The sequence below is a fragment of the Chelmon rostratus genome, chromosome 9 (genome assembly GCF_017976325.1).
Source record: "Chelmon rostratus isolate fCheRos1 chromosome 9, fCheRos1.pri, whole genome shotgun sequence".
In the NCBI taxonomy this organism is placed as follows: Eukaryota; Metazoa; Chordata; class Actinopteri; order Chaetodontiformes; family Chaetodontidae; genus Chelmon; species Chelmon rostratus.
The window spans coordinates 16,887,763-16,900,679 of NC_055666.1; the positions used below are offsets into that span (position 1 = coordinate 16,887,763).

Sequence of the window (12,917 nt, forward strand, 5' to 3'; positions counted from 1 at the left end):
GTTGAGCGTGACTAGTGAATGGTGCCAATTTACATTAACTAGCTCAAGTTGCTTACTGGTAGATAGGATGGGTAACAGCTCAGTAAAAATAATCTTAAGAGAGCATCTCTAACTTTGACTGATTGATAAATTTTAGTTACCTCCACTGTGCAGAAAGCTCTGGAGGTCAACGACGAATCCTCTGACGTGGGAAGGAAAATGGCGCAGAGTGTAACGCCCCCTGGCTGCTGTTGAGCCTGTTCCCAGGGGGCAGGGCTTTCCATTTTCAACAAAACATAACTTCTTTCATTCATCTCCATGTGCCCAACCAACAGACGTCACATCCCTTAAGACTAAATGAATTCTACAAGACTGAAATATGTTTGACAAAGACATGAATGAATTGTGTAGAATACACTACCTGCATATAGGTAAATTGATTGTAAAATCTCCTTTTTCACTTCAGGCATATCAAACTTTGTTTCAACTCAACCTGCCTGCCTCTGAGTCCACCTGGAGTCCATTGCCGACATAACCTTGGGCTCGGAGAACCTGGGATGGGTATTTTTCACTATTGTCTGACCAAACGACTCATTAATTAATCAACAAAGCATTCAGCGGGTTTATCAATAATGAAAATAGCTATTAGTTTCAGCCCTACTGCGAGCTAATAACAATGTTATCAATTTGAGAATGTAATTCTGTGCTAAAAACAGCTGCTCCAATTCACAAAATAAGACTTATCAGCACAGTGGAATGCGTTTTGTGCTGCTTCCTGTTGACCTGATCAGACTTCTGGATATTCCACTCACTTTTATTGGATTTTCAAATCCACAAACCGGTTAACATTTCCAGCGTCGACGCTCGCCACTGTAATTTTGCCCCGGTTTAGTAGCTGGTACGGTGGAGAGGTGGTCATGGCCGGGCTAAGTTTTGACAGCATATCCTATTTAGTCTGAAACTGAAGCACCATCAGCAATGCCAATTTGCCTCTGTAAGTGCTTGTGCGTACAGACAGCTGACAGCCATATTGTGAGAATGTGTCCATTAGCACTGCTTCACAAAACACAAAGTCAGCGCAGTGGGAATACTGCTATAGGAACTAGAGCTAAGAAAGCACAGTTACTACGGGAGTGCAATTCATGAGGGATCTGTAACCTCTTCACAGCAGCGGCACTGTGAACACAGTTTACTTGTCGAGTAAAGAATACAACTCTATCTCAATTACTTCTTACAGAACAAGAAATGTCAGCTGAGGGCAAAGAGGTGGATTTTTATTTGATCTTGCTTTTAATTTTGAGCAACCCCAATGTATCAAAACACATACATAAATAGGCTCAGGCCCATTTTACAGTATCTGTTTTGAGGCTTTCTTAGAGTGCACACAAATATAAAATATTTGTCTGCCACAGCAAACTTGGTGTGACACTTTGCATCTTGTATTATGAGGCCGTCCTAAGAGGAGCTGACAAGAGCTTTAGGGTAGATGTATGGTAACTGCAGCACAGACAGATAGAGAGCACACACTGTGGGGCCTGTGGGAGCTCAACAGCACAACAAGTCTCCGTTCTGGGCTTTCTATCACCTCCTCTGACCCCTGTTACTACCTGGGAGGCTGAGTGGAGCACAACAACATGCCTCGCCTGATTAAAACCTTGGATAAATGACTTCATGAAAAAGTGGCTTCATCTAAGGATGAAATGCAGCCTTGAAAAGATGAAAAACAATTACTGCAGCTGCCTACAACTTAATTATTCTCTAATAAGTGCTGCATGATTCACATACTTAAAACAATCAGACTATCAACAGCTTAAGCACTAGAGAGTGGAGTAGATACCGTGGCATTCAAAGTAGGTCTGTGACAAAAATCACTTAATCCTTGGCCTGATGCTGGAAAATCCCTTATAAAGTGGTTAAGCATGCAAAGATTCCCACTGTATGTCCCCTATTATTCCAGACAAATGAGGAAAATGCCGCTCAGGTGAAATCTGAGAAATAATTTTAGCCACTCTGAGGCAATTTACAACAACAAGCCAGGCCTGACAATCTTTTATACTGACTCTAGCAGAGTGTCGAAAGCAGGGATGTCTGCCAGGCTGATTCTGGCGCTAAGCTCAGCGCTAAGCTCCATTGACAAAGCCAGCTAAGAATCAGTGAAGCCTTGCAGGAACGTGTGCCACTGTGGAGTAACGCTCTTGCAAGGGGCTCTACCTGCAGAGCCGAGGGTTCACCTGTTTTATCCTCTTAAAATCACCAAACAGGATCACTGAGCACATCCCTCTCACCTTTCTCCTGCAGATGTTCTGGTAGACGTCCTGCTGCCTTGTCTCTCTGTCTGTCTGGGTCCACTCATCCATGCCTTCCCAAAGCCCCAGTCCCTTCATCCTCTATAACCCACAAGCCCCACAGCCTGCCCCACTACAGCTGGCGGTCATCATCGACCATGGACTTCTGTGGAATCAATAAAAGATGTTCTACCCCTGGGTTGAATTTATACTGCAGCCCATGGAAGCAACCAAGCTCAAAAAACACTAATGTTAAATTATTGATGCTTACCCCACACATCCATCCTCAAATAGAGCATTGTAATAATGAAACATTAAGTTGATATTGGAAGGTTTCTGCTGGACTAATGTGTTCAATTCAAGATGACTTGCGTATAAAAAAATAATAATTTAACCACTTATTTGTTTCAGATCAGTCTGTCTTTATATTCTACATAAAGTGAAATAATGTCAAAGCTCCGATTACCATATCAGGCTTTGCAATAGTGCTGTATGGCAGAAACGTGCTTCCTCGCATGAAATAGAGACCATCTCCACTAACATTATAAAAAATTAGGGCTCCAACCGATGATTATTTGACCATTACTTTCTTGACTTATCATTTTAATTATAAAATGACTACATGGTCATTTTATGAGATACTGAAAAACAGTGAAAAACACGTTTTTTTAGAGGCCACAGTGATAACTTTCAATTTGCTTGTTTTGTCCGACCAACAGTCGAAGAACCTAAAGATGTCCAAAGGACTGTTATATGGAAATCCTCACATTTGAGAAGCTGCAATCACAGAATGTTTGGCATGTGTGCTCGAAAGTGCTCAATTATCAAAATAGTTTTTAAATAGGTTTTTAGAGCTCTTGCAGTGAAAACAGCAGCAAACAATGCGCTGAAATTCACTGTAAAGCTCTGTAAAGCTTAAGGCGCTGCAGATTCAGATAATAATTCTCTGTAGATTCATCACTACATGCAACCCCTTTCACACTGCCACGTTGTTTTCACAGTCATTTGATATATTGTTAGTATAAAAATATAGATTATAGCTGCCTTCTGGGGAAAAGAACAGATGTACAACTTCACGGAGCAAATGGCATGTTTTTAATGAGTGTAGATATTGCTGTGGCTGTCATCTGTTACCCGAAATTGATCATGAGACCAGATTTGTCAGGATCTACTGTAGATGGCTTCCCATCTCTGCTGAACAATTGCCTGGGAAAACCCTTCGTACTGGCATGAATGAAAATATAGAGCTGAAACAATTAGTCAATTATTCAATTAGCTGATGGGCATATTTGGAATCAACAATTATTTTGATATCGATTAATTGTGTGAGTCATTTCTCAAGCAAAAATGGCAATGATTCTCTGGTTGCAGCTTCTGAGGATTTGCTGGTTTTATCTGTTTTATATCACTGCAAACTGAATATAGTTGAAGAATTATTTTCTGACACTTCACAGGCAAAACAGCCAATCAATTACCAAGAAAATAATCAGCAGTTAATCAGCAATTAATAACGAACATATCTTGTTGCAGCCCTTATGGTTTAATGTGGAAACTACATGTGAAAAATTGGATTTGTCTTAGATTCGAGGACAAGACACTTAAAACGCCTTAACACATTCACTCCAGCAGTTGAGCCACTAAAACAACTGGAGCGAGGCAACATCACTTGACAACTCCAGCACCACGAGTGACCAGTGAGGCAGTCATCAAACATCTGTCAGGCAGTCAAGAAATACTGTGCCATAGAGTGTTATAAGCTAGTGAGCCAAGGAAGACTGTCTGAAAAATGTTAACAGTCTATCAGGCCCAAAACGAACTGCTTGACAGAAGAGTGTGTGGAAAATTTGACTGAGGAACAGAAGTGAACATAACAAATGTTATTCAGTCATGCTTACTGTGTTTCACATAAGGAACTCAACAAAAAATGTGAATCTTATTGCTTATTTCTTTGTTTTACTATATTTTATGTTGAAGGACCAGTGTGTAGGATTTAGTGGCATCAAGCGGTGAGGTTGCACACTGCAACCAACTCAATACCCCTCACCTCACCCTCCCTTCAAGCATGTAGGAGAATCTACGTTGGCTGCTAAAAACAAAATGCAAAAGGCCCTCTCTATAGCCAGTGAATGGTTTGTCCATTCTGGGCTACTGTAGAAACATGGCGGTGCAACGTGGCGGACTGCATGGAAGAGCACATGCTCCCTCTTTCTGACGCCCCTAAATCTACACACTAGACCTTTCACTTAAATCTAACACATTTTCCTTACATTGTTTTATCATGGAGGTCCCATGCCCTGCCTGAAATAACTGGCGCCTCCGCTAACATCACAAGACGCTTTTATGAAATGTAGTATCACACTTATTAGGTATGGTCATTCCTGATCTGTCTTGTTGGGCTCAGTGGGTGATTCGTTGATTCATGATTGATTAGTGCACGTTTACTTTATATTATACACTCGCATAATTAATCCGAGTTTATCCAAGCTGAAGGCAGATTGATAATCACCATGTACATTTCACAAGATGAAGTTGGGTTAAAGCTCACATTGACCAGCTGGACAATGCCTCGCCGCTGTCCAACGGCTGTGGTCAGTTGTGGTGAGGAGGACACATGTATAATAAATACAACAAGTACATTAGCCTTCCTTGTTCTATTCAAACTGCTTCTTCAGACAGTCTTTATCCAGAATCAGGTGTGGCATCTCAAGTTAATTCTGTGAATATCACAGTTTTAAGTCTGCCATTAGTCATAATTGGCCTGTTTGCAATTTCAGTCACAACGATGCCACGCTGACGGTTACAAAATGTATTGATAGGGAATTTTTCCCTTCACTTGCTTCATGACTTTCTGACCTTTCTACCCTCCCTGTCTGTGAGCACGCTGCTTTCCATCCCCTCATCCGTCCATCCGGGTTTTCTTTCTACGTTTCTTATCTGTGAGGAAGTTACAGTAAAGTCTACAGACGCTCTCCCTCTCTCTCATCCTGTCTGTCACCTGCGGGCCGGGAAAACTATTGGCTCTAATCTTGTATCTCTCAGCTGTTGCCACGGTGAGTGGGTTTCCAGAGCCAACCAACAGCTTTATCTCTGACCTGCAGAGGAAAACCTGGGAGACCCTATCTTCTGCACAAACACACATGATAGGACACCTGCACACAAAACACACGTAAAAATACACCACTCGTGCACCACCGTGCCAGACATCGTGTTGCACACAAACACGCACACACACACACTGACACAGCCAGCTTTATGTGTGCTGTTTTTATTTCTGGCACGAGCAGGTGCAGCTGTGCACAGGTGTACAAATGCAGGCATGCATGTATGTAGACCTGTCAATACATCCAAACACGTGTGCAAAGGTGAGACACACACACACCACCGCAAACTCTCAGCAAGCAGAAATTGTGACGATGACAAGTGGTTCAGCTCTAAAGACTGAGATAGGACCAGAATATTCTTTATCTTTTGACGGTGCACGGCTTAATTTTAGGGACAGTTTTTTATAGTCTAGCCTGAAAGATTTATCAGCCGCCTCTGCTGCTGCATTTACTCTCACACATGGAGCTAGCGGCACTGAAAAAAAGGGACATTATACTGGAAATACTGAAAAAACTTCAGTGTCCAGTTTTTAAAGCTGCAGTAGGCAAAACCTGTGCAGAAGGAGCCGGTTGCCCTGCGAAACGTCAACGTCATGCCTCTTAGGACCCGCTCTCGTCTTCTCAAAGAAGCCCCTCCAGTGCTTCACGGCCTCAGGGCAGTGTCCCAGGCTTCAGAGACAGATACGACAATGTCTAACAGCAGGATGAGAGGCTAGTGCACCACACACCCACCACTGCCCCCCTTCAAAAGTTATTCCCCACTGATTGTCTTTACGCCTCTTTGCCACTCGTCGATATGGCCGCCATGGCATCAAACATTATCAGCCCGAAGCTCCGTGTGGAGTCGGGATGTGTTCACACAAGTCTTTTGTACTATACGCAGTTGTAGGCAATAGAGGTATAGATAGATAGATAGATAGATAGATAGATAGATACTTTATTTATCTCCAAGGAGAAATTTGCAGTTCCAGCAGCTCAAAAAGGTGGACACACAAGGGCATGCAAAATAAGAACAGGAACTACTTTCAAGTAATGTGCAACTTACAAGTGATGAACAACTTTCAAATACAGATCAATCTTCAAGTAAGGCACAACTTCCAAGTAAGAGGCAAAATCAAATACAAAAAGGCAAAATCAAATACAAAGGAAATTTAATACAAGTTGCAGGATTTTCTGCAGGGTCTTCCACCATTGAATTAGGCTTGGTGGAGGTCTAGCTATGCCAGACAAGGCATTTGTAAAACAGTAAATAGGGAAGCCCAATTTTTAAAATGACCTGTGATTGGCCGGAGTCTCCAGTCACAGGCCAGATTTTCTAAAGCCTGAAAACAGAGCCAAAAGGAGGTGCAGAAGTCCAGTTTTCTCAGAGACCACTTGAATTACAAATAGGCTGAAAGGTTATTATGGAATTGCCCATGGACGCCAAAAATTAACTCCCCACCCCAGCTTTAAATCGTTTTCAATAAAATTTCAATTCCATGCGGAGAAAAGGTAGGCCAAAATAAATGCCATTTAATGTCAAACACGATAAACACTACGGTGGCTGAAAGTAAGTGCTGGAATGGAAATGAGGAATAAAACTTTTGCGAGTGAAAATGCAGCTCAGTAGAGCTAAGCAAATTTGCATTTAATCAATTTGAAAAAAGGTTTTAATGCAAAGTTAGTTGCCGAGACGTCGTCTGCACACACACACACACACACACACACACACACACACACACACTCGCACACATACACACACTCCAAGAACTCATCACTCCAACGACATTTCATTGTGCAATCCATCTTAATCAGCTAGCCCATCAGAGACAATATATCCTCCCCTCCATCTCTCTCTCCTTCTCCGGACGGAGTGATTGAGGGGTGTAAAGAGGAGGATGTTTCAGCCCGCCGTCTCCTCCCCCCATAGCCCCCCCCCCCCCCCCCCCCCCACCAGGACGGCTCTTAAGTGCTTGTGGGTTTTTATGTTTGTAGTGTTTTATAGGAGTGGGCAGGAGCCAGGGGCTGTAAAAGTGTGGAAGGAAGGAGGGAGGGGGCGGAGGAGGAGGAGGAGAAGAGGAGGAGTGGAGAGTTACTGTAAATCCAATCTTTATTGAGAGCGACACAAACAACAAACAGCGCCCACCCAGCCTCCCTGCAACGCCCTGCTTACCTGATCAATCAGTGCTGACTGAGGGAGGGAAGGAGCAGGGCAGAGCAGAGCATTACTTCCACCTGTTAACTCACAGGTCTCGGTGCCTCTGGGCATCTGCATGTATCCACACGTACAAGAGCGCCTCTTAAAGCATCCATGTGTGCGCTTCTGTGCGTCTGCAGTCAACTGCTAACCACCAGCCAGGCCTGCAGGCCCCCTCCCAACCTGCCTACCAGTCTGCCAGTATAGCGTATAATTGGCCACAGTTGGCTTCAATTGAATGTTTGCTACGCTAGGGGCTAAATGATTCTTCAAGGCCTTTCAGAGCAGCGCGAATAAAAAAACACAACACTCCCCTCCACATGTCAAAAACCACAGGCAGTGGTTTGGCAACCGTCTAACGCTGAGGCTTTGCTGGTACATCTGCAACTGGAGAATCATTTTGCCGACAATTTTCTAAATGAGCGTAACTGTCTGTTTTATAATTGTTCTCTTGTCCCTCGATGTCTGCTCGCTGCTCTCTTTTATTTTAATGTCATATCTCTTTAAGTGCGACTGACATCACTCAAAGCCTCTTAGTCAATCAGTTAGTCATCGAATGAAAAGGTCAGTCGCTTAGTCGACAAAATGACCACAGAGACGGTTAGCTGGCCAGCCAATCAGTCAGCCCGGAAAGGATGATCGGACTCTGCTGCCCAAAACCCCATTGTGGGTACCCTGTACCTGCTTGTTGCCATGGCAATGTAGTCCGAGACTTAAATACTAGCCTCTGTCCCCTCCCTGCCTCTCTTTTATCCTCTTCTTTTCACTCCTCCAGAATCTCCTCTTGGTGTTTTGTCAGTCAGAGTGCTGACTCTCCGTCCCTCAGTCATGTTTCCTCTGGCACTGTTGTGTTTTTCAGTCTCCCTCCCTCACCTTGCCTCGTCCTCTCTGCTAAATGACACTTTACTAGCTGTTTCCTCTTGTTAATTCCATGCTACTTTGCATCGTGCGACTCTGTAAAAGCTCTTGTAAAACACGCACCCAGAACGCAAAGTCGCCTCAACGGACGCAGAGGCAAATTAGAATTACTTGCTGTGTACACACACACACACACACACACACACATAATTACTTTAACATTTGTAGAAAGAGGCATGCATGAATGCTTGCAAGTGTACGCACACAAGCAATAGTGCCATAAATGAGGGTCAACGATCAACATATTCAGTGGATGCTGGCACAGCTCACACCTGCTGACAGTCAGCTGCCAATGAAGATCTATCATTTTCTGCTAAAGCCTCATCATCAAGCATCATTTAGGCGTGCTGGCCTGCCTCACTCTCCCCTGATGCACCGTCTGTGCCAAGACACCGATTAAATTTTGCCCAAATGCTCAAACAGCCTTGTGGGAAAAGGTCTTCAGTAAATGAACTGACTGTGGGCTCCATCTAATGGTCACTAGAAATACTCTAATCCCACTTCTCAGTGCTGGGAAACAACCCGTCTCAGTGCTGGGAAACAACCCGTCTTTAAAATGTTAAAAACAAGACGATTATTCCTACTTAAATACTTACTAAATTTCAGTATGTGTTCACTTTCCTGTCATGAAAGGTTTGACATTATAAAACAGAAGTGCAAGAAAACAAGGAAGGCGACTCAACAGCCAAATATATTAAATCAAATTAAATTAAATAAGAAAACGTAAGAAGTTGATATTGGCATTTAAAGGTCAAATCAGTTTAATTCCGCTTATTTTATATACTTCCATTTCAAAGCAGTCTGTCCATAATCTGTTCGGCAGTGAGATGTCACATAAGTGCTAGCTCTGCTTTGGGGTTTCTTTGTCTCCTTTTGAAGTTTCCAGGGAGACAGTCAGCATCCTTCTGATTTTAAACCCTGTTGTTGTTCCTGTATTAACATGTACTGCATGTACACTTCTATTTTAAAAAAAATGGTTACAGACATGTTTGTAACCATCTAAAAGCCTGTAGCTGTCCCTCCCACACACTGAAAAAACATCATAGCCATAATCACAGCAGAAACCTCCTTCACAGGTGTTTTGTACTAAATTTATGTACAGTATATGCACATCAATGCACAAACAGACTGGGGGCTGCGCACAGTTTAGCACCCAGGCTTTAAATCCATAATCCTTTCTCATATTTCCCACTGTTTGGCTTTTTTCTTCAGACTGTTTTTGTGAATGTGTGTCTTTCCCCCCCACGGATTACTTTTGTTGAAAACAGAGGAAATCCAATGAAATCAAACTTGGTTTTTCTCTCCTCTTTTTTTTCATTTCACCTTGTGTGAAAATGGATCACTGGTGACCATGCTGGAACGCTGCCCTACGCGCTGCATGATCCAGCTGCAAAACAAACACTCATCACTCATTTACACACACGTACCTGCATTGACAATGGCATCTATCTCCAGCTTGGTGATGTCACCACTGTAGAGGGAAATCTTCTGGTCCAACTTTTCATTCCTCTGGTAGCGAGTTTGCTCAGAACCACCTGATAAGGAGACACACACATACAGTACATTCAGTCTCAGGACTGGTTTTATCTACCTGGTCAATTTGCACAAGATCTTGGTGCTTTGCTCCTCTCCTTAACATTAAACTAATAAAAGGTAACCAAACAGTTCTTGGTTCGTGGGTCTAAGTTTTTAAAGGGGATTTATCAGGCAGTAGAGGGGCCAAATTGAGCCACTAACAATATTTCAAAACAGATATCATTACAAAAGTTAGGATTACAATACTATGATACTTCTGAAGTATTACCCACTGTTGCAGTAATCTATTATAAACTACAGTGAAAAGACTTTACACTGTGTATACCCTGGTCTACTTTGCACATACATTTCAAATAGACTTCAGTGGCAGAGATTCAGGCATAAACCTGAGATATAAATCTACTGAACCAGCTTTCTGTGTTCACTGCGCAAGGCCGCACACTAAGCGTCAGCGTTTTTATTTAAGCAGTGACGTTTCTGTCTTTTTCAAGAAGCAGTAAGTGTAACATTATTTCACTACTAATTCCAGTGGAGCATGCTAAACTATGTGTACAAGATGGAGCCAACTAAATTGTTCCAAAACATTTCAGTAATACAGCCGTGAAATTGGAGTTAATGGACAAACAATCTCAGACACAATGTGCCATATACGAGAGCCCCATTATAAGTGTAAACAGGCAAAAGTGTAATTGTTTGCTTTATTTCTCTGTGAAATAAGCTTCTAATATGTGATAATTGGTGATTAACTTCTGATGTTAAATTACATCTAATTTCAGTATTTGCTTTGTGCATACTTTGTGTACTTTACAAGTACATATTACACAAGAATATATAACATTTTGCGCACAGGGTACTTTGCTTTCAACTTTCTTTATGTTGCTCATAATTTGGAAATGCTCTGCAAGTGTGCAATTTTATACGTTATCTGATGCCAAATCTCTGTAACACTAGTTAATGTATTCATGTCTTTCTGCCCCTCTCATAAAGTCCAACCACCACTTCCATCCAACCTTGAATGAATCTGACAGTGACTTTGATTGATGCTGGGTGTCTGACCTGCAGCAGGAGTCCACACTGGGATGTCGTCCAGTGGCACAGAGCTCGAAGTCCTGTGGTACTGACGCCTGTCCTTCACAGACAGAGACAGCAAGAAGTCTGTGAGAGACAGTGGAGAAAGAGAAGGGCCAGTAATAATGTGTTAGCTAGATATGTATTTTGTTCAATATCTATATATGTCGTGGAACAGAGAAATGTGGTACTTTGGGTACACCAGACTGAAGAACAGCTTAATGAAGAATAGGACAAAATAGCTCATGCATAACCACCTGATAAACAGTCAAATTGCTACAGAACCATAAAGTGTATAGTGTACTGTGAGATTATACTACCCTGAAAGTACTTCACGGTCTTTGTGCAGCTTTTGCTCTGAAGATCCAGTTCGTTCAATGACAGATTTATTGCATGACTCATTTATAAGGTATACACTGCAAACTTTTGGCAGTCGCAGCTCTACAAATTCAATTATTTGCTTGCCCCTTGTCATTTCTTGTTATTCTCAAAATTAATATCTACAGGTTTTCGAAATAAAACTGAATCAATTTGGGTTGGATAACTAACAAAAATGATTATTAATTACAGCCCAAATGTATTAAAATCATTCATATACTGACTTAACATTGTGCTTTTATATAAATATATATATATATATATATAGTGAGTTTATAGTGTTCTAACTCTAGGACAAAATAACTCATTTCACTCTCTAATGTGTTTGCACGACCTCACAGTAGCTGACAGCTGGACAGGTGTTTTGGTCATGTGACAGCACACGTTTGTCTTTCATTTGTTGGTAAAGCATACTGCAGGGCAGCGGGTTTAAAATGAAATGAACATCCTCTCGGCCTTGCTTGAACCGTCTCACCCTTGGTCTCCTTCAAGTCTCCCTCGGCGGAGTTCAGGTTAACTTTGAGGGACATGGCGGTAAGGGTTCCGGTGTGGAGAGACTGGACCAGCGCGACTGTGCTCACTCCGAGGGCGGCACCGAGGGCGACCTTGCTCAGCCAACCCCTTCTCCCCCGAGGTGAGGAGGAACCGCTCCCCTGGTTGGACTTCCAAACGGCTGCTGTCGTTGTTGTTGAAAACTTCTCAGTTCGGACATCAACGTTAATATGGCCGCGGACAGGACTTGTTGCTGGCTTCCCTCCCAGCTGGGGGGTTCCAGGAGTTAAAACGTGTTTGAACTTGACACCGGCTCCCTGGAAGTTAGCACGGACACGGGACAGAGGGCCGGTGAACAGAGGGACCCTGACATATGACAATAGAGCTGATATTTGTAGTGCCATGCCTGAGTGTCACCGGGTGACTAACGGTTGGTATTGCTTCAAGTCCACAGTGATCAGTGTCAGCCACACCGTCGTTAGGTTTCGTTTTCGTTACGAACACAGACACACACCCCTTAACGATGGACGTTTTCATGTGCCATTTTTATTTTTGCCGTTAACGTGTGGAAAGTACCATTTTCAAGGGGTACGAGTCGGCTGTTGCTAAACGAAAAACTAAACTAAAAAGTGTTGATAGGCGTTAATTTGGGGTCCAGTGCCGGTATTAAACTAGTACTATTGTTACTAGTGAAACGGATATGCTGTGTCTGATGTGTCCGGCGCTGCTCTATTTTCAGTGTCACACCGAGTGTAAACCCCGACTGAGATGACATGGAAGAGCCGAAGCCAACTGCTACAGGCTTGCGGCTCCTTCAGACTATCGGGAATGTCGTCATTTGTAGAAGAGGGCACACTGGCCGACCAGACATGCTAGTAAATACAACATCAGTTCTAACAAGCAGAGTTGAAACCCAAACTGTCTGTAGTAAGCAGTATCTTATATATATACATATACCGGAAGTTAAGATTACTCTACAAACCC

General features: G+C 42.8%; 1 protein-coding gene across 4 annotated transcripts in view; it reads right to left on the reverse strand.

Annotated features, from left to right (window-relative positions):
• Nucleotides 1-12,464, reverse strand: part of macrod1 (mono-ADP ribosylhydrolase 1) — a 111,997-nt gene extending 99,533 nt beyond the window's left edge. The window contains exons 1-3 of one of the 4 annotated variants that reach the window (XM_041944283.1): nt 11,917-12,456; nt 11,052-11,150; nt 9,887-9,994 (exon numbers count right to left, since the gene is read on the reverse strand). In XM_041944283.1, the coding sequence (XP_041800217.1) occupies nt 9,887-9,994; nt 11,052-11,150; nt 11,917-12,337 (628 nt within the window). In that variant the 5' untranslated portion in view covers nt 12,338-12,456. Of the gene's footprint in view, nt 1-9,886; nt 9,995-11,051; nt 11,151-11,916 lie in introns of all 4 variants that reach the window. The other 3 variants (XM_041944285.1, XM_041944282.1, XM_041944284.1) reach the window with 3 other exon arrangements.
• Between the last annotated feature and the right edge of the window lie 453 nt (nt 12,465-12,917).